The sequence below is a fragment of the Arachis hypogaea genome, chromosome 19, assembly GCF_003086295.3.
Source record: "Arachis hypogaea cultivar Tifrunner chromosome 19, arahy.Tifrunner.gnm2.J5K5, whole genome shotgun sequence".
Classification (NCBI taxonomy): Eukaryota; Viridiplantae; Streptophyta; class Magnoliopsida; order Fabales; family Fabaceae; genus Arachis; species Arachis hypogaea.
This window is the reverse complement of record NC_092054.1, coordinates 148,711,377-148,738,677: the sequence shown is the minus strand read 5'-3', so window position 1 is coordinate 148,738,677 and position 27,301 is coordinate 148,711,377. Positions and strand designations below refer to the sequence as shown.

The 27,301-nt window shown below is 33.7% G+C and overlaps 1 protein-coding gene across 2 annotated transcripts; it reads right to left on the bottom strand.

The window, feature by feature from the left end:
* Window positions 1–2,151: 2,151 nt before the first annotated feature.
* LOC112775697 (uncharacterized) lies at window positions 2,152–7,404 on the bottom strand. 2 transcript variants are annotated; one of them, XR_003189648.2, is made up of 12 exons: window positions 6,896–7,404; window positions 6,127–6,455; window positions 5,971–6,048; window positions 5,767–5,869; window positions 5,358–5,446; window positions 4,942–5,053; window positions 4,686–4,739; window positions 4,541–4,589; window positions 3,673–3,773; window positions 3,193–3,308; window positions 2,629–3,070; window positions 2,152–2,529 (listed from the first exon to the last, which is right to left on the bottom strand). XR_003189648.2 is itself a non-coding variant. In XM_025819520.2 (11 exons), the coding sequence occupies exons 1-11, from the start codon at window positions 7,289–7,291 to the stop codon at window positions 2,728–2,730; spliced, it is 1,770 nt and encodes a 589-aa protein (XP_025675305.1). In that variant the 5' UTR covers window positions 7,292–7,404; the 3' UTR covers window positions 2,152–2,727. The 2 variants fall into 2 exon arrangements, 1 of the variants encoding a protein (XP_025675305.1); XM_025819520.2 differs by having other exon boundaries at window positions 2,152–3,070.
* Window positions 7,405–27,301: the final 19,897 nt, after the last annotated feature.

The window sequence follows — 27,301 nt, the reverse complement described above, 5'->3', positions numbered from 1 at the left end:
ATTAACATAATTAGTTTATAAAATTAGATCAAATCAACTCCAAATTGAGGAATTCTAATGTCTCAAATTTTTTTCACAAATTAGGTTTTGATTTGATCTAATTTTATAAACTTATTATATTAGTATGGTATATGTTGGGATGTCACTTAATGTGTTATATTAACAAATTTTGACACTATTAATAAACAAAATGACAAAAGGACTAACATGACTAATTTAAAATTTTTAAAAGACAAATTTGATTAAAAAAAATTTGTGCGGACCAAATTAAAGATGTAAATCTTTTAAAAAATTAAATGAATTTACAAAGGATACCAAATGTCGCAAATTATTTTTGATATTGGGGTGAAAATTGGATTTTTTAGAATTATGGATGATAAGGATGTTATTTTCAAATGTGGAACTTTTTTATTTAAAATGTGAAAATCGGACCCTCTGATTTGTTTGGGAATAAAAATTGGACCCTCCGATTTAAGATTTTTTTTAAAAAAATTACAACAAACAAATCGGACCCTCCGATTTGATATTTAAAAAACAACTTACAAAATAATCAGATCCTACGATTTGATATTAAAAAAATTTTAAAAACCAACTTACAAAGTAATCGGACAGTCCGATTACTGATTCCCATATCAAAATAAAAACACATGCACCACCAACAGAATTGAATTGGACACATTCATCTTCCATAATAAAAATTTTTAACCACAAAATGTCCCTTTAAAAAATGAAGGATACTGAAAGAATTCCACATGATTAGATACTGAAAACAAGCACAAGTACAAGGCATCAATAGCCCTCCAATTTAAGCTCCCCACTTGTTTTCTAAGTTACACAGAATGATAACTTTCCCCTTTATACATCCCTGTAAAGGACAAAATCCAATCTTGAATACTCGTAAGAAATGAAAATGAATTTTCTTTCTCTTTTTTAATTATGGAACAACAAATTTAATTCATAGCAAGTTAACTGTACTTACAAACTAAAAAGAAAACTACATCAAATTCAAATTAAATACAGAATAAATTCTAAGTAAAAAAAATATCACGTGATTACAAAAAATCAATCATCAATTAACCATTACATATAGCAATATATTTTTGGTGTCTTATAAATTTTTTTTATTATACTACTATAAATAAGTTTGATTATTTATTTGTTATAAGTTTGATTATTCTAATAACTGATTTTTTAATTTTAAAAATATATAAATTAATATGTATAAACATACATAAATGCATAATAATAGATTTCGATGGCTGTTTTTAGTATAAAAAATAATTAAATAAATATTTTTCATTTACGTATACACACTAACAAAAAGTTCACCTTCTAACAAAAGTTGCTTATACATATTGGGTATAAACTAACTTTTTATGAAAAACTTAAGCTCACAAGTCACATCTTTAATTGATGAGTTAAAGTTGTTTGACATCTTTAACTAAGATCCACACTTATATTAAAAGTAGTTTATAAATAAATTATTTTGTATTTAATTTTTTAGTCTTAAAAATATTTATTTTAAAAAAAGAGTGATAAAAAAATTTTTATTATAAAAGAAGTCATTTTTTTAACTTTTTTATAAACACTTAAATAACATTTAAAAAAGCTACAATTTGATTTTAAAAATTATACCAAACATTAATGCTATAAGTTTTCATAAGTTAAAAGTAAGAAAAAGTTACTTATAGACCTATCCAATGAGACCCTAACTATTTGTGCTTTAATGACACCTTAAACAATGCTTCAACCCTCCCTCTCCCTCTAAGATGCTATATGCTCTGGCAAAACAAAATCATTCCCAACACCACTTGCTCATTCCTTTAAAAAATTTGTCAATTTTGATTTCATAAAAAGTTAGCAACAAACAACTAATTGTGCAGCTTTTGGACACCCGATGATGATGGACAGGGTTTTGATGTAATAAACTTCAAAATCATTATAGGTTTTTTTCCCAACCTCTGTTAATAGAAGCTCCACACATACACACAAACATATGGGTCTCAGAGCCAAAAAAGAATTATTTTTTATATATTTATGTCAGGGAGAAGTTATATATAAGGTCAGAAGTTATTATATATTACATACAAATAAGAGAACTACTCAAGGGGAAAAAGCTTAGGAGATAGGCAGAACAATACAACATAAAGATAGGTTATAACTTTTGACTACCTCATAAAAAATGTTCAAACTATATAGCCAACTATTAACATGGAAATTACTCAACTTGTATAGCGCAAGATTTAATGTTACATTCCCTATAATAATTCAGTGAAAAATATAAACTTACTACAGAGGTCGAATCCTAGTCACTATATCTGTAGTATGTTCCTGGCTGGTATAAACAAGGGCACAAGCACAATGGATAATACAGATTAACATGCTTGATAAATGCACAATCTGTATGGTAGCTAGAACCAAGCCATTTGTTCAATGAACTTCACCAGAGAATATTCAGTGTTCATCCGAGTGCAACTGAATGATTAGAATTCTTCGTAGCAAGAAGCACATGGCTGTACTCAGCAGCACCTACAGGCAGGTATGCATTTAACTACAGGGGATCAGTTCCTCTAAGAAGAGTTCGTCAAAAAAGATGAACGACGATGTCGAAAAATGCCAGGAACCAACCATTAGAAGACAAATCAATTTTCTAAGAAGTTTCATTGAACAGATCCTGTCCAGGCAAAAGGGCTTCAAAGATGACATCTTAACTCCTAATCGAATCATTCATAGAAAGTTTCTCTGGAAGTTTCCGGAAGAAAACCTTGAAGATAAGCCCTGCGACATGCCTTCTGCATCAAGTTTTACACTTTTCCTTCCAGCTGTCAGATCCTTTTCGCGGTCCCACGGCTTCCATGGATGTTGACCCACCCACTCTTCCTTCTCTGGCTTCTGCTGCTTCGATTTTTTCTTGGACTTGTTAGAAACCTCTTCTTGATGCTTCTGCATCAACGTTTTTGATCGTTTTGCCTTGTTGTATTTGTCCACCAACTCTGCATCCGCACTAGCCTTTTTCTTTTCCTCTTCATTCGAGGCAAGCGCAGTAGCTTCATTGTATGCTTCCAAATAACTGCCATATAAACAGCATTGTTATATGCCTCTTCAATATGGTCAGTGGTTGACACTGTTTAAGGGAAATGAAATTGATAACCCAAAGCATTCAATAATGAAAGAGGAATTGAGGATAAATACTTCATCTTCGCCTTTTGGGCTCTGTCAGAAGGGGTGTCTGTCCAAATGCTAGTATCTCCTCGACCTTCCTTTGTGCCCCGACTAAACTTGGTTGATTGCATAGTTACACCACCGGGCTAAAACACACAAAAAAAAAAAAAAAAAAAACAACTTGAAGTGGCCAACATAGAGCAAAAGAAGCCAATCTTATTTTGAAATGTTTGTGAATTAACTTAATGTCAGCTACTCCGTTCCACAGCTAATGTTTTCACACTTTCGGCAATAAGAGTGCAGAATAATTGCTTGAAACCATGTTCATTAAAGATTGCCGAGTCTCAATCCTAAGATGAATAAAATATGCTTAACTCTGTAAGTGAAGTTTACAACAAGCTCAAGCACACTTGCATTAGGAGGTTAAGCAAACAGCCATAGTGCAACAGGACATACACAAATATTTCAATATTTAACTATATATTTTATCAAATAATTCACAAGACTTACTTTCCTCTCTGGAGGCAATGTTGTCATCCATTCATCTCTTTTTGGCTCCACTTTAACCTCTGTCTGTGCCAGAAGCTCATCATCGCCCTCCATTGATATACCTGCCATAGATTTCCTAGCAATAAGATAACAAAGTTCTCAAGTACTACCACCCTATCGGTCTATCCCATGCCTCTCTCCCTTTAGGAAGATAAGCAAAACTGAAACTTATACAAGGAAATTTTACTAATTGCTAAATTGAAACCAAAGATAACTGCCAGACCAATTTTCCAAGGCCATACAACATTTAATTAGCACCAGCTGAAGGCCAAAGTTCATGCCAACAAGATCATCCCAAATGACCCGAAATAAAGTTGATTGCCAAATTATTCAGACACTAACATTATGCAGTGAACTGCCGTCTCTCAGAAGCAAGAAGCTATACAATTATAGTTTAGAAAATAAAAACAGAAGAAAAGATCAAAACATCTAATATGACTCTAGTTATACGTAAGAATAAAACATGAGTTCAGCAAGACCTCCCTCCTTCACTTCTTAATAAGTAGTTTTTCTTTTTTCTTCAGGGGAAGAAAAAGAGAATAAATATATTTTTCCATTGTTTATGTAAAAAAGAAGTCCCCACCTTTAGCCCTAATCTGCTCTAGCCTCTTCTTTCAGCCCCCAACACATAAAATATATATAAATAAATAGAAGAGGGAAAAACATTTCGCTTTTACTTTAACATAGCAGGGAAGGAGTTTCTGAACATAACATGGCCCTTTTGGCTTTCACTTCTTAAGTTCATATCCTCCATTATTATATTAAGCACATTATCCACACTAAAGACCCAAACAACAAAACAGAAATCATCTACATTGCAGAATCTCACCTTGCGTTCTTCTCCAAAGTGCAGCCTCACGCATAGCTTTAAGTTCAACCTGCAGTCACACGTGAAGATATTAATATCCAAAACTATTCTAGCAAAAAATTCTAAATTATTCATTAATATGGCCAGAAAAGTAAGTTCTAGTCACCTTAAACTGCTCCTGTTCTTCCTTGAGCTTGATCTTCTCATCCATTGCTTTCCGCTATAAATGAACGAAAGATAATCTTGTCAATGTAAACATAAAAGAATGTATACTTGCAAATTTTGAATTGAACAAAGTATCCAATAAATTATATGTCAGCATACCACAACAAAGAAACACCCACAAACAAACCAGAGAATCCCACAAACAACAACCTTAACAATTTAATAATCCATGCTTCAAAACAGATTAAGAGACTCACCTTTTCTGGATCCTGTAACTCTTTGAAAGCTTTATTTAACTTAATAAATGCTTGATGGGCTTGAGGATGAGAGCATTTATCTGGATGAACCAAAAGTGACATCTTCCAATACCTAAGGGACATTAATGAGATCAAGTTAGACAATCGAAAGATATCGCTTTATCTACGTAGTTGGTCCTCCTAGTGGGATAAAGAGTTATTGTTGCATAAACAATAAAATTTTACAAAGACTTGCGCAAGATTTTAAAACTTTCCTTGCGGCAATAAGCAGCAAAAAACTGGATAATCATTCAGGCCAATACAATTTGGCAATTTGCTAATTAAGCATGTTATGTAGACAACAAAAACGGAATATGCTTTTATGAAAATTCTTTGTCAAACAAAATGAGTATCATAGGTTATAAATATTATCATACCTTTTCTTTATGTTATCACTCGACATATTATGGTTAACTCCTAGAACATCATATGGGCTGTCAGCCTCAACTTCCATGATCCTGGTGACCTGAGAAATAAATAGATGACAACTTAGACCTCTAAAGTCAATTAGTGTCCAAATTTTAATTTTTGCCACTAATATATGAGCATAAATCTTATAAATTGATGAAAGCTGTCACTACAGTAATCTGAATGGTTAGAATAATTTCCTTTAGCTGAAGAAAGCTATAGAATAATGATGAAATAAGAAAATTAAAAGCATTGGTTACCGATAGTAAATTCATCTTAAAATAGGAATATCGCATGCCAATCATCAAATCCATGGCCCTTTATTTAAATGTTTTAAGAAATAACAAAATCCTGATCATGACAACTGGGATTAAATACCTCTTCAAAACGCTCTGCTTCATTAGCTGATTCTGCTTCAGAAACCATAGCAGGTGGTGGAGGTCCCACAAATAGTTCAGTATCGTCGTCCAACTCAGCTTCACTGTAGACATTAGTTTGAAAATATCATGAAGTATCATATGATGTGAATTGACACAACTGGATCAGGAAAAATTATCAATATAAACATAATTGATCTCGTACTTAAGCTCAGTCTGTGCTTCTGTTAATTTGGCGGCAGCAGCAAGTAACTCAGCAGATGGCATTGCAGGACCAATCATCCTGTAATACAAAGGAAGCAATAATTAGGACAAACTTACAAAAGACAAGTGATAAGAGATTGACAAAAAGACTGATCACCTTTTTCTAGGACCAGGAGAATTATCATCTGGATTTCCTGTTATGTGCTCATTTGCCGCCTGCTCACTCCCTGCATCTACTGGAACTGAACTTGTTTCAGGTATCGCTGCAGAAGCATCAGCTTGCTCCTTCATAGGATCCATAAAAGAGTGAATTATAGGGCCAACAACATCCAAAGTGGGGTGAGCTTTAGAAGGAAGTAAGAAAACTCTATCTCCATTTTCCTTCAGCTTTAGTGATAGGAACAGCTTCTTCAGATGCTTCATGAGAGATTCTTCTGATATACCCTTTATATCAACGGCTTGTCCATCATCAATCATTTGCAAGAGCTACAACAGCAACGAGATCTAATTAAAAATCAAACATATATATGCATTGAGTAGAATCTGTAGATACAGAAATGGAGGTAGCAAAAGCTATATTCTGCTAGCCTTGGACTACACATTATTTTCTTTATCCTCAGTTGTGTTTATAACAATGGGAGCATCGTGCAAATGAGTTCATAACATAAACTCCCAGAGTACAGCCTCACAGCACCAATCAACCTTCTACATACACATGTCCTTTCCAGCACCAGTTAATAATTATACTACATGCTTCATACAAAGAAATTTCAAGAAAATCGTAAAAGTTGCACCTTTCAGCTTCCAAACAAAAAAAAGCATTTACCCTTTTAGCTAGCCCTAACAACTTGAAACTCAGGAACAACTGAACATTTAAGCAGCATCAACACTCAACAGTGATGGCAATTTCAATATTCAATGCATACCTGCTTCAAATCAGTGGCAACATTGGGGAACTCGATCATGATTTCACGGACCACAGCATGAGGCTCAACCCTAGGTGACCTCTCTTCATCCTCATCCGAAGATTCAGAAGCATCAGAATCACGGAGCCTCTTGTTACTTTTCCTGGATTTCATGTCTCTATCCCTCCTCTTCTTCTTTTTCTCCTTCTTCTTCCTTCTCCTCCTGCGCTCCTCGTCCTCCTTCTCCTTCCGCCTGCGGCGGTCCTTTTCGCGGCGGCTTCGGCCGCGGCGCCTGGAAGGGCGATCGGAGTCGGATTCAGATTCAGATTGGGAGTCGGATTCAGTGTCGGATTCAGATTGGGATGAAGAGGTGGGGGAGTCGGGTAGACGACGGTGCTTTTTTCTGCGGTCTCCCATTCTCTCAAAAGCTCACGGAAGACGGAAACAACCAAAGCAGGTGGTGGAAATAACATTCGGTGTCGATTATGCAGATTCATCCTCAATTTAAAAATGAGTGGTAGGACCAGCAAATGGTGTAATTTGTACCTATTAATTAATTATTATTATTTATTAATATTATTAATGGTATAAGTTTATATTATAATGTAAGATTATTTATTTTTTTATTGATTAAGTGTTAGTTAAATTTTAATAAGAGTGTTGGACTGGGGGTGCTCTACACTTTTTCTTTAAAAATAGAGAAAACCTTTTAATTAACGCAAATCTAAATTTGGAAGATTTGAAAATATATTTAAATTTTAATTTTTTTTTAATTTGGATACATTAATTTTTAGGTTTAATTTATTTTATTTTAAAAAATTTTTACGTGTGTATCTATATTAATTAGGTCAGTATAATTAGAGTTTCATTTGATTTTTTTGTTAGATCTAACAAACCCAAATAAACATAAGGGATTAATATATTCAAATTTTAAAAAAATCCGCGGCTTAGAGTGTGCGGATTGTAAACAGAGATTTGTATAAAATTTATTTAATCGTGATTTATGTTTGGTAATTTTTATTCAAAATAAATTATAATAAACTAAATATTATTTGAATTTCATTATTTAAAATCACTTTTAGATAAAAAATTACAAAAAATAAGAATTTAAATAATTATTTTAGATATTTAAATAAATTTTAATATTCTTTTTTAGTATTCTCAGTGTTCTTTAATACTCTAATAGGATTAATAGAATCATATTACAACAAAGTAAAAAAAATATTTCATATAAAAAAATAATAATAATAACGATAAAAAAATTTATATAAAAAATAATAAAAATTTTATAAAAAATAATAATATACATAAGAGAGTATTGAAAAAAAATATTATAAAAAAACAACATATAAATAATGAAGGATACAATTGGTATATAAAAAATAAATTTCAGTACAATGTAAAAAGATAAACGCAAAACTATAATTTGTAGCTTTTGATAAAAGTGAGTTGAATGGTAGAAATCACTTTTATAGAGATAAAAAAGTTGTCAAACATAAAAATGAGACTCAAACGCACTTCTCTCTTTCCCAACGTAAAATCAACACACCGTTAAATATATTTTTAAATTTTCAAGAATTTAAATGTTTACTGATAAAAAAAATCAAGAACCTATTTTTTATTTTCCCTTAAAAATAAAAGTAAAATTAGTATAATGGATTAAAGATATTGATACTTTTCTTTTTTATAATATTTTTTCATATTGTATATTTGAGAGAGAAAAGTGATATATTATTAAAATGTAACTGTTACTATTTATTTTCATAAAATTATTATCACTTTGAGTTTTTAATTTTTATTTTAATACCATCATTTATAATATATATTATTTAATCATTTGCAAAATTATATTTTGCTATTTTCAAAATTTGAATTTAAAGTTTTCATTTAAAAATATAACAGATTTACTATTTTAATAAATTTTATATTTGTTATTATTATACATAATTAATTTTAAAAAGTAAATTAATAAATATTTAGTATAGTAAACTATTATATAATCAAATTTGAGAAAATATTTGATGTATAATTTTATTTTTTTAAAATTGTCAATTATTATAGTAGGAAAAATAATTATTTGTACTCATAAAAGTTGTGGACATTCATAAAATTACCCATAAAAAAACAAAATTAATTTTATACCATAAAAAATAAGTATCGTTTGACGAAAATAACTAAACGTTGAATTTTAGTTGACTCCGTTAAAAAATTACTTGAATTTCTTAAATTCCACACTATCACTCCCAAGTCACATAGGGATGACAATGGGTATTTATGGGGACGGTAACTCCTTTCCCACTCTCCTTTTCCGTTTAGTAAAATGCTTCCCCGTCCTTGCTCTATCTCCATCACGAGTCCCAATTTATTTCCCTTTGTGGGAGAGGCAGATACCACGGGTATTCATGGATATTATTAAGTTGGAAAAATAATCAAATCTACTCATGAAAGATACGAATGCTAACAAATTCATGTAAGATCAAAACAGACTTTCTACCCCCAAAAGATTGAATATGTTTGTCAAAACTACCAAGACGTCAAATGCTCCTCAACGACGTTAGCTAAGAGTCTGGCACGTTTAGTGTTGAGGTGATAATTTATTTTTATTTTTAATTTATTTATGAGTACTATCCCAAATAGGTCCCAAAGGAATTCACGATCAGACAGATTTGTCCCCAACAAAATTTAACTAAGATTTTGACCTTGAGGTTTATAGTTATACACCAGATACGTCCCCTTGTCAGTTGACCTGGTCAGGATTAACAGTGACGTTCAATGTGGAGGTTAACGGGATGATGTGTCTGGTTAACTGCGACGTGTCACCTCCAGGACAATTTGGTCTCCATCCAAGTTGGACAAAACGACATCGTATTGGATCCTGGGGCGAAACGACGTCATTTCGTGGAGGACAAATTCATCCCCACCAGGGAAGAGTAACGAAACGGTGTCATTCTAATATGGGGGACCAATTTAAAATTAGGTTGTCATCTTCAACCCTTGCAGCTTCGTGTGGTGAGAGATGTCTAGTTAATGATTAAGGACATCATGAAGGAATGTAAGTACTGAACTGCTCAGTGGACTGGTGATGATGCGAGACACATTTTTGAGGTACAATATCATGTGAAGAAAGTGGGAGTGCATTTAGAAAACAACACATATACTTGTAACATGTGGCAACTTACAGATATAATGTCCTTGGTTAAATTTTTATCTAGTATTGTGTGGAATTTACTCAATAGTTGAAGGATAATTTATATACTATTCCTGATATAATCCTCATAACTTGATTGGTATATGTTCCTGATATATATTCTTTATAATTTGGTTATAATGCAAATTTGATTGTTTGGCTAGGCATTCATTGTGTGTATGCAATAGCTGCAATAGCAAGACGATGAGATAGACCAGAGGAGTATGTCCATCAATCGCTGACGATAGATGCATTTAGGACTACCTATGTTCACTCCACAAGCCTTGCCAACAGTGAGGAGTATTGGGAGAAATCTGGACAAGTTAGTTCCATACCCCCAAGATTAAGCAGCCAATTGGTCGTCCTGTGACATGAAAGAGACACAACGCAGTGGAAGATGGACCTGATAGAACAAAGGCCAAGAAGAGATTCAGGGTAACATGTGCCAAGTGTGGGGAAATTGAACACAATTCCAAAACATGTAAGGGAGCACCGAAGCAAGGATCATCTTCAAAGGGTTAAAGAAAGGCAAAGCATTCTTACATACAACATGAGATGCCTGTTTCTCAATCGGCCCCTCATCTTAGGTATCATGAATTGCATGTAGTGTATTCTGCTCTATATTGATGTACAAAATATTTGTACGTAGACAACTCACCCTCTTCGAGGAGACCTATCTGCATCATGAATGTACTTCTATAGGGACTTATTTATCTGATAAGTTAATTTTACGGGACCTATTTGACCGACAATTCGTGATATTACACTTAAGTATATTTATTGCCCTTGTTTGTTAATATTAGAAACACAGGCTAATATATCTGGACCTGGTAGCATACAAAATCCTAATCCTCTCTCTCATGATACTCAGGTTGAAAATTCTTCCTCACATGTCACAAGAAATGTCTCAAGCAATCCCAAGATATGCCCTTTGTAAATGGCTTAATGTGTATGTTGAAATTATATGAAACATGGTCATAATAATTTTGTAATTTCTAGGCTTAGCAACTTTTTAGACGTCCAAAGGAAATAGTAATCAGAGCCAAGGCTCTGGAGAGTGTTAGTGCTGAAATGATGACAGCTGCAACTAGTGGTACAACATCTAGATTGTTCAATTTCATTCCAACACCAGAATTGAACCAGTCTTTGAAGAAATGATGCTTCTAAGAATTAGTGTGAAACTTGTTGTCTTAGTTTTGACACAAAATATTTTGTTATGTTGGAGGAAGTAGACCTTCTATTATTTGGATTAGTTTGGTTTAGTTTATGTTGAAAGAAATGAACCTTCTTTTATTTGATTTGGTTTATGTTGATACTGAACTTAACTACTTGTGTGGTTAACATGTTTGGGTTCTCAGTTATGTTACCATTTTGATAAATGGATGAAACAGACCAAAATCGATGTATTTTTTAGTTTATGTTAAAGAAAATAAACCTTCTTTTGTTTGATTTGGTTTATGTTGCTTCTGAACTTAGTTACTTGTGTGGTTAAAATGTTTTGGTTCTTAGTTATATTACCATTTTGATACATGGATGAAACAAACCAAAATCAATGTGTTTCTTTTATACTATTTCACCATAATTGACTTTATGCATATCCAACTAAATATAATGACATATTTCAATCCAATAATTTGATATTCAGCATAGAATAAAGCTTGCCTAAATAGCCACGACATAGATACAAAACACAAACACAACTAACAATGCACCAATTATTACACCCCTAAACAAAGCAAAAATAGTATGTTTCTTCACAAATTGGCTATCCTCATTCGTCTTCAACAACAGATCCTCCAACTGCTTCACTCTCTCTTCCAAGCCATCCTTCAAACTTACAACACATTCTTCACCCGCACAAGTGTCGACAGAAGCCAATCTACGCCCGTTGACTACACCAGCATACCCAAATATCTCATTAAATCATGCAAAAAAATCACAATAACTTTGCTTTTCCTGTAACGAGAATAATAAAAATGACAATCAACTCTACAGTCACATGACAATTATCACAACTATACCACAACAAAATAACTTTGGAGTACCTTGAAATGAGGACAACCAAAGAACAACCTATTCGGGTTCTCTAGTGTTCGAGACCTGCATATTACAGTATATGTTCTGTACTTGTACTTGGGGTGTTCTCCTTTTCTCAGTCAGCCCCTTACAAATCTTGTCGTCACGCTGTCAACTCATCACTAATACTTCTTCCACCTCGTCTCTGACTTGCAATTGACGTCGTGCCTCCACTAGCCATCATCAACTGCACATCTTTCACCACACGAAGCTGCAAGGGTTGAAGATGACAACATAATTTTAAATTAGTCCCCCACATTAAAACGGTGCCATTTTGTTACTCTGCCCTGGTGGGGACGAATTTGTCCTCCACAAAACGACGTCGTTTTGCCCCAAGATCCAATACGACATTGTTTTGTCTAGCTTGGATGGGACCAAATTGTCCTGCAAGTGACACGTCGCAGTTAACCGGACACGTCATCCCATTAACCTCCACATCGAACATCACCGTTTGTCCTGACCGGGTCAAACTGACAAGGGGATGTATTTGGTGTATAACTATAAACATCAGGGTCAAAATCTTAGTTAAATTTTGTTGGAGACAAATCTGTCCGATCGTGAATTCTTTGGGGACCTATTTGGGGTATTACTCTTTATTTAATATGTATACTAGAGAATTTAGAAAGTTGGGGTTTAGTTCACACCAATGACCCTTTCCTTTCCCCTCCTAGCCTCACAAACCATCATACGTTATAACTTTTCTAGGAATCGCCGAAGAACATATTTGCTACTGTGAGACACTAAACTGCCGATGGCTCGCTGCAATCAACATTTTTCCTCCACTCGCTACCGCAGGTCGCCATCCCCTAAACTATTTTGGTTGCTTGCTACGGGTTCATCCACAGAGAAATAAGCAACACTACTAATTATGTATTCGTTCATAAACTTCTTCCATTAATTAGTTATGGTTCATTGATTTGTCGTGTTTGAGTATGGATTTTTTGCACTATTTTTATTATGTTAGGGCTTTGTTTGTGCATTGTTATGCTTGATTAATGACCTTTAAATTGGGATTTTGAAGATGAGTTGGTGTTATTTTCTTCCTCTATTTTAAGTTGTGATAATAGGGCTTTATTTTATCACCTCTTGATGATCGTACTCTTATTAGCATTTCTTTTCATATAATCAGCATATCATTTTCCATAGTTATTAAAGATATGTCAGCTCCAACATAATTATTTTGGGTTAATAATACTATAGTTAAACAAGATAAGAAAAAAAAAGAAATTTCTTTTGAAGACCAAACTTCAAGATCAAGTGAACCCTGTTTCCATTCTTTTATATGTCAGTTTGAGATATTGATCTATGTATTCTGAAATTTGATTCAAAAATTATTTGTTCATAAAATTAATAGATTATAGCTTATGAAAATTCTACCAATCACTGATTTCAGAATGCGTTGAGCTTGCTCTTCTAAAGTATCAACATAACCTTAAAAAATCTTATATAAAATGAAACTTACAAAAGGAAAGAATCGTAGAGAATTCTTATACTCAAGTTATTAAGTATTTATTAATTACTAATTGATTTTAGTTTCAACTTCAACCTAGCTTTATTTGCTCTGGTGTTGGCAAAACTCCCCAGTGGGGTGGGTACCCGTGGGAATTTACCAACTAGGAACTGGATATGGGGGACAATTTTCAATTGCGGGGCGGGCGGGACCCGTTTATTATACGGGGCGGGGGCAGGGGTGGGGCAGGGCCTGTAGAGACCCATTTATTCCTCGTATATGTAAAATTACTCAAATGTCCCTACCATATATATAATGAATTGTTGAAGGCCCTGCTGTAGAACCCTAATCCCTTCGGCGCTCCCTCCTCCCTCGGTTCTCTCTTCTCAGTGTCTCTCAAGGCTCAACCTTCAACAAAGAACAAACCCTTTATCTGACTGGCATCACCACCTGACCCAGCTGAGGAAGAAATGTCGCTGTCTTCGTCCTCCTCGCCGCCAGAGTGCCCTCGCGTCCAGAGCTTCCTCGCCGCCATCTAGAGCATCTTGCCGTCTAGATCCTCTTCTCGGTAAGTTAGGGTTTAACTTTTTTTAATTTTCGTTTACTTTAATGTGATTATGTGCCTCTGGTTATGAGATTTTGTGATTTAATGTAAGTTATTGTTATTAATGTGATTATATTTTTGAGATTTCTTGTTATTAATGTGATTATAGTTATGAGATTTGTGATTTCTAAGATTTTCTTTGATTATATTTATGAGATTTCTTATTATTTATGTAATTATTTTTATGAAATTTTGTGATTTCTACATTTTTGTGAGTATATTCTATCTGGTTCTGAGATTTTTTGTTATTTATGTGATTATGTATATATGGTTCTAAGATTTTTTTTTTCAATTTTTTTTAATTTTTTAATTTTTTAAAAATCTATGAATATCCTGGAGTTTCCAGTCTCCGGCGGATACGGAGTCTCCGTTACCCATCGCAGGGATGGGACAGGGACAAAGACTAAATATGGAGGCGGGGGGCTGGGGGAAGGCATGTCCCCGCCCCGTGGGTACCCGTTGTCATGCCTATTTGCTCAATAGGATAATTGAAATAATACATTGATGAAGTAATCACATATGATCAATGGATAACATCATTGTACTAATCACTAACTTTCCTTATATATTATTAATGGATAATTGACTGAGAATATAAAGTATATAAGATGAATGCACTAATTAAATATATATAATTATTTGTGGTTCTTATATGGATATTCTACTGCACTAATATTAGTAATGATGTGATGTTATAAAACTTAAAATTTGTGCTTTAGCTGTGTAGTTCCATAAAATTATTGATGTTAGAGTTTTATTTTTTATTGTTGTTTCTGCAAAAATGGTCACCACAATACATATCACATTAGTAATTCACCATAAAGGAAGACTTCAAAGGGGATCAGATAGAAAGTTGTCATATGTAGACGATGAAACTACTAAAATGCAAAGAGTAAATGTTGATACACTTAATGGGTTTTTCATCAATGACCTACTTAAGGACATATGTTATCCTTTGATATATGACTTTTATTGGCTATAGTCTAGGACGGATATGGATGATGGATTGAGAATTTTGACGTTTGATTTGGATATTGTAAGGATGTATAAAGCTATTGTGAAGAATGAGAACAGAGTTGAATTATATACAGAACACCCAGTTAGTGAGCCAGTTGTTGTAGAAGATGCTGATAAAGAGGATCAGGCCCAAGAAGTTGACAAGGCCCAAAATAAACCTAGCCAAAGTTCAGTTAGCCTTGCTCCCAATTCTGAAACCAACGACCAACCTGTTGAGAACTCTATGAGAAACCCTCATACGGCTAATATCGTTTTCCAACCTCCACAAACACCTTCCCAACCACATGAACATACTAATCTAAACCCACCTCAGAAGCCAAAGTCTGTAGAATCTACTACACCAAAACTAATCCAGTAGCTTCCAACTCTACTGAATTTCACAGTTTGGGTTCTGGTACTACATTATCCCAAGGTCCCAACCACAACTCACCTAGATCCACTACGAATCCGACCTCTGGGGAGGTTCCACCAGCTGAATACCTAACTCAATATGTACCAATTCTCCACATTGATCCTCTCTCACAGTTAGAAACCATGGCACAACCCACACTACCGTCTGTGACTGTCAATGCTCTGGAAGGCCAAAACAATAGCAATGAAGAAGATGTGTCTGGAAGTAAGAAGGTTAGAAAAAAAAGATCCACAAAAGACCTCCCCCATTGGCCAAGCCTTTGTATCGAATGCTGATCCATCACGACCTCCATCAATTTTTATTCCGGTTGATAAGGAAGACTACCCAGATGAGGATGCGGGGAACCATTCTTACGAGTCTGAGGACTTGCAAAGCCATGCAAGTGAATCTGATGGTAAAGTTCCGGTGTTTTCCCAGGGCAATGTAGATGTCCCTGTTAGATAGGTTCGCTTGGAGTTAAAAATGGAGTTTGAGACACTTACACAGTTAAAAAATGTGCAAAAGTTCAACATAAATCTAGAGAGAAATATTTTCTTTCAAAGGATATATTTGGAGGGATCCAAGGCCATATGTGATGATAAAAATTGTCCATGGAAAATATATTGTGCTAAAAGAAGTTTTTCAGCAAGTTATCAAGTGAAGACTTTCGTAAATGAGCACACTTGCGAGAGAAAGATGCACTGCAAACTGCTGATGAAAAATGGGTGGTAGATGAATTGGAGGAAAAGCTTTAGAATCATCCTGAGATGACTGTTAAAAAGACAAAAACTTTTTTAAGAAAGAATATGATGTCCTTGTCAATGAGAGAAAGATCTATAGGTCAATGGCTAAGGCAAGGGAGCAAATTGAGGGTTCAAAGGCTGTCAATATGCAAGGCTGTGCAATCATGCCAATGAGATATTGAGAACTAATCCATGATCAACAGTTAAGATACATACAACTCCTATGGCTGATTTACAAAGTTTTATTTTCAAGAGAATTTATCTTTGTTTGGACGCATGTAAAAGGGGTTTTGTTTAGAGGGATGCAGACCTTTTATTAGGCTAGATGGAACTTTTTTGAGAGGTTATTATGGGGGCAGTTTCTTACTATGATTGGCAAAGACGCCAATAATCGTATTTTTTTCATAGCTTATGCAATTGTGAAGTCCGAAAATAAGGACAGATGGCAGTGGTTTTTGGAGCTCCTGTAAGATGATCTTGGTGATCATAGAGTTAACGGATTCAACTTAATGTCAGATATGCAAAAGGTAAGTAGACAATTTAGTTGTGTGTTGTTTATTTTGTCATCATTAATTCATATTCGTTGTTATTTATTTATTTATTTGTTATGATAGGCTTTCCTTCATTCTACTTGCTATATTATTAATTATGTTTGTGTGTCAGGGTCTTATTCCAGCCGTGCAAGATATCATGTCTAATGCTCATCATAGATATTGTGCCATGCATATATGGGAGAATTTTAGGAAGTAATGGAAGGATAAGAAAATGAAAGCAGCAATGTGGGCTTGTGCCAAATCTACTACTCTTCAAGCATTCACAGCGGCAATGGATAGACTTAAACGGCTAAATCACAGGGTTGAGAGTATTTGAATAAGATTAGCCCTCAACAATGGTCCAAATTTCACTTTAGTGAGTACCCTAAAGTGGACAACTTGACAAATAACAATTGCAAAACTTTCAATGAAAATATAAAGAAGATGAGGGAAAAGTCAATTATCACAATACTGGAGGAGGTTAAGGGTTATGTAATGAGAATTTTAGCAAGAAATAAGAAGACGGTAGTGGGTTATGTGGGTAGACTTACACCAGTTCAGCAGAGTAGACTGGAAAGAGAAAAGAGATAAGAGAGAAATAAATTATTGGAGGCCATTTCCTTTCGGGGATAACAAAAGAAACCTATCTGAAGTTACTGATGAAGGTCAGTGTTGATTTGGGCAAGAAAACTTGTAGCTGCAGGATATGGCAGCTAACTCGCCTACCATGTAAGCATGTGTGTACTGCCATTGCATACCGAAATCAGAGGCCTAAAGCGTATGCACACAACTGGCTGACAATGGGAGCATATATCGCAGCGTATTAATGAACTGTTCAGCCTATACCAAGCCAAAAATATTGGAAAACAGGAGGATACACACCCATACTGCCTCAAATTTATAGGAAACCAATTGGAAGACCTACCAAAAAATGAGATACCAATAGGGATGGTCCTAGAATAAACCCCGATCCCCATAGAACAAAGAAAAGATATGGTCCTATCACTTACAAATACTGTTTCAAGGTATAATGTATTCATAGTTGTTCCATCAAGTCGTTGCATTTATATATGTAGATGTGTTAGAATTGGTAATTTGTCATTTTGTTTTTGTTCATACTGGACATAATAGTAAGAAATATGATAGAAAAAAGGAGGCAATAGCAAGGGGAGATGCAGCAACATCTGGAGAAGGGCTGCAAGGCCAAGCTACAACAACAACAGAGCATGGTGCAGTTGTTGATGCTTTAGATAAATAGACTGTGAAGGAGCAAGAGATGCATTGAAAAAAGACATTAGAGGAGGCAGACACTGAGGTAGCAGCAAATGAGGTAAATATTTGAGTAATTCAGTAACTAAGCAACCAATAAGTAGTTTAATTATTTTAAAATATGGCATCTTAAATGTTGACATTTTTTTAGCAGGTCACTGTGAATAACTTGAAACTAGTGTCAATTCCAATTATATCTCCACCAACTAGGCCACTAACTTCATCTGTTATTAGGACTACCAACTATATATAAAAAAAAAAAGTATCACAAAAGAAACGTTAGGAGGCCTCTTCCTTCCTAGTCATCTCCTCTTAATCCAAACTCACCACATCCTTCTCCTCTTTGGTTACTTTTGAAAAATTTTAAAATATTTACGATTAAAATTGTCAAAAAAAACTTCTATCAAGAAAACGTATAACTTCTTTAACACAAATGTGTGATACAAAAAAGTTTGTTGCTATAAATTGTCTGTAAATTCACCTAAAATAAAAGATAAATAATGATGCAAAAAGTTTCTCTATTACAAAATGTTTGTCAATATATTCATAAATATACACCTAGTTTTTTATTAATTGCAACAAATTGTACCCTAAAAACATCAATAAACAATAAAAATAGTCCCAATAAACACCTAGTTCTTTATACAAAATACTTGCAGTCTATTATCTACATCAAAAGAGAGAACAATAAGATAGCCTTCAAATGGGTTTTCTCATAAAATTACTTGGAAATAAAATGTCTTACCTTCCATAGGAGACAACGACCAAACCATCTCCCAGGATTTGTCAATGTTCCAGATTGCAGTAGCACCACACTCTATCCACAGAAACATCTCCCACAAAGATTTTTCTCTTGATTGCTCATGGAAGACAAAGCCCCATCTCCATTGAAGCTACCACCCGAAGAACAATGGTTACCTTTGCTGCGCCTAAACATGTTAGGGTTTTTAATTTGGGAAGAAAGTTTAATTTGGGAAGAAATAACAATGGTTCATCTGAAGGGGAATATAACCGTAAGCCCCAACTTTCTGATTTCTCTACTATACCCTTGTTGTATATAATTTAAATAAATGAAAAACAAAAATAAAATGCCACTTCAAAACTAAACGGGCCACATTAGACTCTCAGCTAACGTTGTTGAGGAGCATTTGACGTTTGAGTAGTTTTGACAAATGGATCCAATCTTTCATGAGTAGAAAGTCTATTTTGATCTTACATGGGTAGTTTTGTCAGCATTTGTATTTTTCATGGGTAGATTTGGTTGTTTTTCTATTAAGTTTTATTTTTTTTTAAAAAAATTAACATAACCATAATAAGATCGTATACAATTTAACCAAATAGATAAAATCAAACACAAATTTAACATAATAACATACATAAAAAATTTTCAACATATAAATTAAAATAAAATGAATTAGATCTACTTACACAATATATATACAAGGACATTTAAGTAAATTTTTTTCACGAGTCATCGTGGGACAAGTATCTCAATCCCCGACTCGTCCTATTTATTCGTGGGGATAGGTCCCAGTCCCTGTGGAAATTTTGCGGGTTTCTATTAACCTTCCCGTCGTGGGTAATTCCCAATTCCCACGGGTATGGATTTGTTTTGCCATCCTTACTCCCATAACTTCTCTCTCACCATTAAACCATTTCACCGTTACCATCATCTTCTTCTTTAACTTTTCTCTTTTTTTCCTAAATGTTCGACTATCATAACCACATTACCATCATATTAATATTTTTTAACATTATCACACCACCACCGCTATCACTATCACTAATATTGCCGACATAACCAACACTACTGACCAATTAAAAACTGAAAATTAAATGAAAGGAATATATTGAAACTGTAAATTTTAAATACCTCATTTGGATACAAGTAGTGTTAAAAGAAATTAGGAATATGGAACAAGGATTAGAGCCCTAATTTCCTGAATCAAAATGATAAATTTAAGAAAAAAACCTATCAACGTAGTAAGAAAAGTCGAAAAGTTGCAAAGCCACGATGGAGAAGAGCATAATAAAGCAAAGACAGACAAATTAAAGTAGAAGACCACGGCGGGGCGACAATAAACTATGGCTAGCTTATAATCCGCCAGGCTCAGGGGATCCAAAAGCTTCTCGTACCTCACATTGTGCTTCAGATTGAGTTAGATTCAAATCTCAGTGAAAGTTTAGTCATTGTGGTTATTGCGACAACTGTGACAAAGATGGAAGGTATGATGATGGAGTTGGAGGTGGAGGAGGTGGTGGGAAAGTTATTGAGAAAAGATTGAAGTTGCATCTGGTGAAGGACGACTTGAGCTGTCGCAGTGGGTGATAAAATGGAAAGGGTTGAGAGGGATGGCAGTGGTGGTGGTAGAGGGGAGAAACTATGTTGGTTGACAATGAAGATGATAATATTAATGATAAGAGCGATTTGATGATGATGAGAGAGGAGGTATGAAGGAGATGTTGTTGTAGGTAGAGATGAGAATGATAATTTAAGAAATTTAGATAATTTTTAACAGAGTCAACTAAAATTTAGCATTCGATTAAATTTTCAGACGATACTCATTTTTTATAGATACAAAATTAGTTTTGTTCTTTTATGAATAATTTTAGGCCATAATTTTAACAGCGTATGCAACTTTTATGGTATAGATAGTTATTTTTTTTAATAAGTAACTTCAAGAGTAGGTAAGAATGAAGTAAGAAATTCAATTTTAAATTGTGGAAAATTAAAAAACAAACAAATTCAAATTGATCAAGTGCATCTTACTCTAAATTTAAAATTTAAAACAGTTCAACTAGGTATCCTTTATAAATGGTACACTATTCAGCCTTTTATTACAATAATTTAAAAAAAATAAAACAAACACATCTAAAAATTATGAAAATATTTAGTATCTTTTTTAAAATTAAATACTCATTAAAAATACAAACTAAATAAAACTGAAATTTAAAATTTAAATTTCTATTTCAGATTTAATATATTTAGTTATTAATATATTATAATTTAAATACACATCTAAAAATCAAATTATTCAAAATTCAAAATTTTATTTTAAAATTCTAAAATAAACTTTAAACCATCTAATTATTAACTAAACCCATACAAAACACTCATAGAAGTAGAGAAGTCACATTTTTCCCACATCCAAATCCCAGAGGCTCACATCGAAAACTCAGCGGCGCACATTGAAAACTCACATTTAACTTAATTATTGATTTTAATAATTTTAAAAACATTAATGTTCAAATAAGTAACGAATAAATCTAACTAATAATAAAATAATATTACAATCATAAAAGAGATTAATTGTATTTTTAGCGTTTATATTTAAATGCTAGAATTTATGATTTTGGATGTGTTTCAAAAATAATTTATATATAACACCATATTTTTAGATGTGTTATAATTAAAAAAAAATTAATGAACATACCATCTATATCTTCTTATTTAAACTTTTAAATTTTGGATGTGTTTCAAAAATAATTTATATATAACATCATATTTTTAGATGTGTTATAATTGGAAAAAAAAACAATTTTTATGAACATAGCATCTACATCTTCTTACTTAAACTTTTAATTTTTTGTGCATCTTTAATCAAACTAATTAAGTATGAATTACTTTTTTTGTACCAACTCTATTATTAAAATCAAATAAGATCAGCGTAGTTCTAATTAAATAAAATAGATTATTATGTTTATTTTTAAACATAATTAAACAATGGGACAAAGAATAAGAATAATCACAATAAAATATAAATTTAAATTAGTATATTTACTGAAAGAAATGGAGCCACTACAGCAGAGGCGGAGCTTAGCGGCGCTTTTTTCTCCTTTTAGCGGCAGTTTTAAACCGCCGCAAAATATGTTGCCGGCGGCTATGGTGACCGCCCTCGTTATGAGCGCTGGGAGTGAGTTCAGCGGCGGTTACCAGCAACCGCTGGTATAACCGCCACTAAATATGCATTTCGCGGAATAGGTTAAAAAAACCGCCGCAAAATTTAAATTCTACGATTGTCTTCTTGGTTACCAGCGGTTTTAAAACTGCCGCCAATCAATTAAGTTTTTGCAAGTTTGAATGAATTTTGCGGCTATGTTACAACCGCCGCAGTTAAGGACTGGTTTGTGTATATCTTTACAGGCAGTTTCGAACCGCCGCAATCCCCGATACAACTGTCCTATTTTTTTAGTCATTTTGGTGGTTTAGAACCGCCGCCAAGTTCAGAAAAAAATTAAAAAAAAAAGAGATGCAAAATTTGGGTTTTTATTTATGAAATCACATAAAATTTAAAAATAATATCATCAAGTTTTGTTCCTTGGATTTCTAATTATTTTAGGAGTGATTGTATTCATGGATAGAATCTAAACTTGTGACAAAACCAGAAAAATATCTGCAAACCACAATGTATTTATCAAAATATCAACAAAATAGATCTCTTGCTAAGAGTTGCATAGTCTACCTAAAAAAAAGTATGCATCAATCCAAAATAATTTCAATCCTAAAGTACTATTTTCTACTATATCATTCCATTGAAAGCATCCCTGCAGCAATCTCTGGTGGCAGCTCCTCACCCTGTCGTTGAAAAAGATAAATTAAAGCACTATCCATTACCTTTATCCTTTTCTTGTTTGTTGCTGCTTCATCTTCCATCGCCTTCCTTTTCAACTTCTTGGCTTCCAGTTCTGTCTGTAGTTCATTCAGCTTCCTTTGCGTCTCCTCTACTTGTACTCTGTTTACTGACGGTTGCAAATTTGTACCAAAGAGTTGACTAGGAGTCGGTCCAAAACCCACTCCACGCACTCTACCCGATTTCTCTCTTCCGAAAACCTGAGCAATGGAATCATTTTGGGACAATACTCTAGATGACTCATCCTGTTGCTCAATCTCCAGAAGTCTTTCCTACAGACATAAAATAACAATATGGATCCGATTCAAGAACATTCAACTTAATTAAAACTTAAACTGAGTTTATATTTGAGGCACACGATAAGCATAAGCATGCATAGGGATATACATCTGAAGTGAGAGTAGAGAATACTTTTGAATGGATTGGATTCCAGTTCTATCACAAAATCAATTTGAGCAACCACAAGACACCCAAGTACGCTATAGTTTTCATCATTCAGAATTCCCTGGATTCCAAGACTTATACTGTTCGTCCTCTATTACTAAACTTGGATTCCAAACTTCTGTTGTTCTCGCTCTATTATTAAACTTAATACCTATTACAAGCTCTCTGAATATCGCTCATTTAAGTAAATGTATAAATACATAAATAAATAAATAAATAAAATGGGCAAAGAAATAATTCAATACTAGTATTATAGTAATTTTGACTAATTGCTCCTAATCATGTGTTACATATATATATTTTGAAACAAATAATTAGAGCTATTAAAACATCATTATTCATAAAGCAATTAACAAAATTTCTGCCCAAATAAAGAACCTTTTCGGTCATACAGATATTTTGTAGACATTGAATGAAAAGAAACCCACAACTTATTTTCAGCTCAGCACATAAGGAATGGGCAACTAAAAAGCAGCAATGAACTATGGATGCATTAGATATCATAATTTTGATGACTAATCATATTAAGTTGTACTTACACCAATTTCTCTTGCCTCATCATTAATATAAGAGCCATCCCTTCTTTTGTGAACCTTGATCCATAACTCCCCTCTACTGACTATCCTTCCTTCTTGTTCTGACTGAAATAACAAAGTTTAATCCATCACCGAAATCGACTAATCAGGGAGAATGTAGACACAGAGATAGTCCAAGGATTGAATTATGCAAAGCAGTACAAAAACGAAGAGTGAATAAAAAAGTACACTACCTCTTCTTCCCTCCGCCGAGCTAGGCTTTTCGAACCACCAGTGTGGGTATACAGCTGTTTTGATCGATTTATCGCGTTTTTCCTGCACTTCTCCTATTGGTCCATCAGAGATAAACGGGGATTAGAAACTGTTTTAAAAAAGACACAATGCAAAGGTGATTGTACTATATTATACCAATATAAATACTATTTTTACCTTCGTCTCAGGTTTGGCACGATAATCAAGGTACCATCTCCAGTGATCTCGATCAATTCCCGGCGGACGGTTCTCGATATTTTCTTCAGTCGACAATGTTGGCTCGTAGTAATCATCATACAACCTCAGCCTTGTATCTTTCCAGGACTTCCTCATACTTTTCAAAATATTTTTTTTATAATCCCGTCACTATCTTCATCAAACTCAAAGATTTGCTGCATAAATGACACGATTTGTTAAAAATATTTGCTGGAATACTCCCTGGTCAAGGAGCAGGTCAAAGGTAGCCATCCATTACAAAAACATCTTTTAGCAATAAATAATAAATCGAAGAAGCTGCACCAACCGACGTGAACCCAAAAAAATGGAGTAAAAGATGTCTATTGACTCAAATATAATACTGATTAAAAAAATGCACAAAGGATTGAAAATTGTATAATATCATTAACAGCAATCCATAAGCCAACAAATCAAAAAGAAAAAATGCCAACTCATATCTTAAGATACACAGAAGTTTGTGAATAAAATTGGTGCATTCATGAACACTTCATATACAAACACTTTGTGTTATATTTAAGTTATTTTTAATTTAAGAATAAATTACTATTCCTAAAATAATCAATTCTAATCATGAATAAGCAGATGTAACTTAGATCGGATATAAACTCTTACCTTGACACATTCGAAATAAACTTTGTCTTTAGTGGTAACGTGACGCCAACTTTCCTCACAGATAGAAAATTTTCCGTAGTCAGATCCAAGCATACCAAGAACGCCACTCAACAGGCCAGCTTCGTCTCCAACTGGCTGCTTTTCATTATTGAACCTAAGCATGATCCTTCTACCATTGGGCCGTTCCATAGCCTCCCTCACACTCAGTTTAGCCGGTTTGATTGTGCCATCGAAATCTACAAGCCAATTATAAACCTTTATATATGTCTCCGTTGTAGACCGTTTGCACGAAGAAAATTAAATAACACATACTCTAGCGTAAATTGAAGAGGGTAAATCTAATAGATAGTTACCGATGGTCTTAACCGTCCAATACCTTGTGGTCTTCCGTCCTTTGCGACTCTGAGCTCTAGAAGCAACAAAGCGGTCGTCAACTTCTTGATCAATAGAATCCACTTCATGAGCATTGGCGTCCAAGTGTACGTGTCCCAGCTCCGAGTTCTGACTGCTATAAGTGCGCGTCTGTAGAGAAGGCCTTGGTTCACTGCACGGTGGACGGAACGGGTGTACGGTTGTATGGACACTACCACAGCTTGCTTGGGGAATTTCAGAGTCATCTTGGTGGAGAGCCGAAGTTGGAGATGGAGCCGGAGCCGGTCCCTTTTGAGACTGCTGGCATGCTGGTCCTGATTTAGCCTTTTTTGTAAACCGGCCTTTCCTAGCCATCTTAAATTCATAATAACATGATGTAGGCAAAAAATCATCACATTAACTCCAACAACATATAATGCGGGTAAATTTTGTTTATATATACTAAAACCCAAAAAATTAACTTGTATACAATGCGAGGAGTTACTCAGCACAAGACATGGTTATGAGCATAAATACTCTACTTGTTCTTTATAAGCGAGATTCATCATTACAAAAGCAAATCATGAATCTTTAAGGCCAAAAACAAGTTATAACACCAACTGAAACCAAAATAAACAAATCGTAACGTGTTCACTTGGGGGAAGTTACAACACATAACACGCCTACTGTGCTAACTAAGTAACTATGTATATACCATGATATGAATATATCAAATGCACATGGAAGGATCACAGCCGTTGGTGCTTCGTGAGTGCTGTTTCTCTTTATGTAATAATGAAGAACCTTGTTTTAGCATTTTTCCTTATAAAGTTATGATAATTTTATTACTATAAGAAATTAAGTTTGGTTAGTTTAATAATTAGTTCATTAATTTATCTAAAAAAATGTTAGAATTTGATTTTTATTTTGTGTATATAATAATTGGTTAATAACAAAATTTCGAACTATAGCTGTGTGTTCTTAATCCCCCAAATCCCTACCCTTCATCCTTTCTTTCCAATTAGATTAAACTCCCAAGCATACCCTAAGAGAATATTGACACAGTAAGGAAAAGCCATCTCAATATCAACACATAGATGGAATAATGATATGAAGAACTCCTAAACTCTAGCACTACTCATGAAAACATCAGCAATATAAAAGGCTTTAAGATTTAAAATACACTCATGAGAATCAAATTCATTCAATGCCCTCCAGAACACCTACTGCAATCACATTAGAACATCACAAATGTTATTGAAAGAAATAGGGGTGGTTACCAGAATAGAGAGGGCGGGCCTAACAGCAATCCCAAACCCACGACTACCAAAATAATAGAGAGAGCGACGTGACCGGTGGGTTCTGGAAGCTGAAAATCAAGGATACAGATGAGCAGTTCTCCCCGGCAACAACAAAGATAGGCCAGATTAGTGAGCTAGGGCTGTGTGGGTTATAAAGTATTTAAGGAGTAAGGAGAAGAGGTAGAGCGCAGCAGCTGGAGATTTTGAAATTGGGTAGAAACAGATCCACTATTTGTTATAATGAGTAACTATTGCCGAAAAAAAAGAAATTGAGACGCGGGAAGGATTATAGTGGGAGGAAACTGAAATATTAAAAATTGAATAGAATATAAATTTATTACTGATTCTTTAATTTTGAAAAAACAACAACAACAACAACAACAACAATGATGATGATGATGATGATGATGATGATGATGATGATGATGATGAAATCTTATAAAGAGGGGACCGAAAATATAAAATTGAAAGTATCATATTAAAATTCAAATTAAAAAATAATATTGCTTTTTTTAATATTATTTTAAACTAAAATTAATTTTAAAAAAATCATTTGTATCAAAGTTTTTTTCATAAAATTCTAATTTTTATCCAAATTATAAAAGATATAAGTCATATAACGTAAATAATATAAATTTGTTTCTCTAATACTTTTAATATATGTATTTAAAATAAATTAATAAATATAATATATAAGATATATTTATATTAATAAATAATTCACTTAATATATTTTGATTTTAATATTATAAAAATAAATTTTAATCTGTACGGTAGGTCGGGTATCGGACGG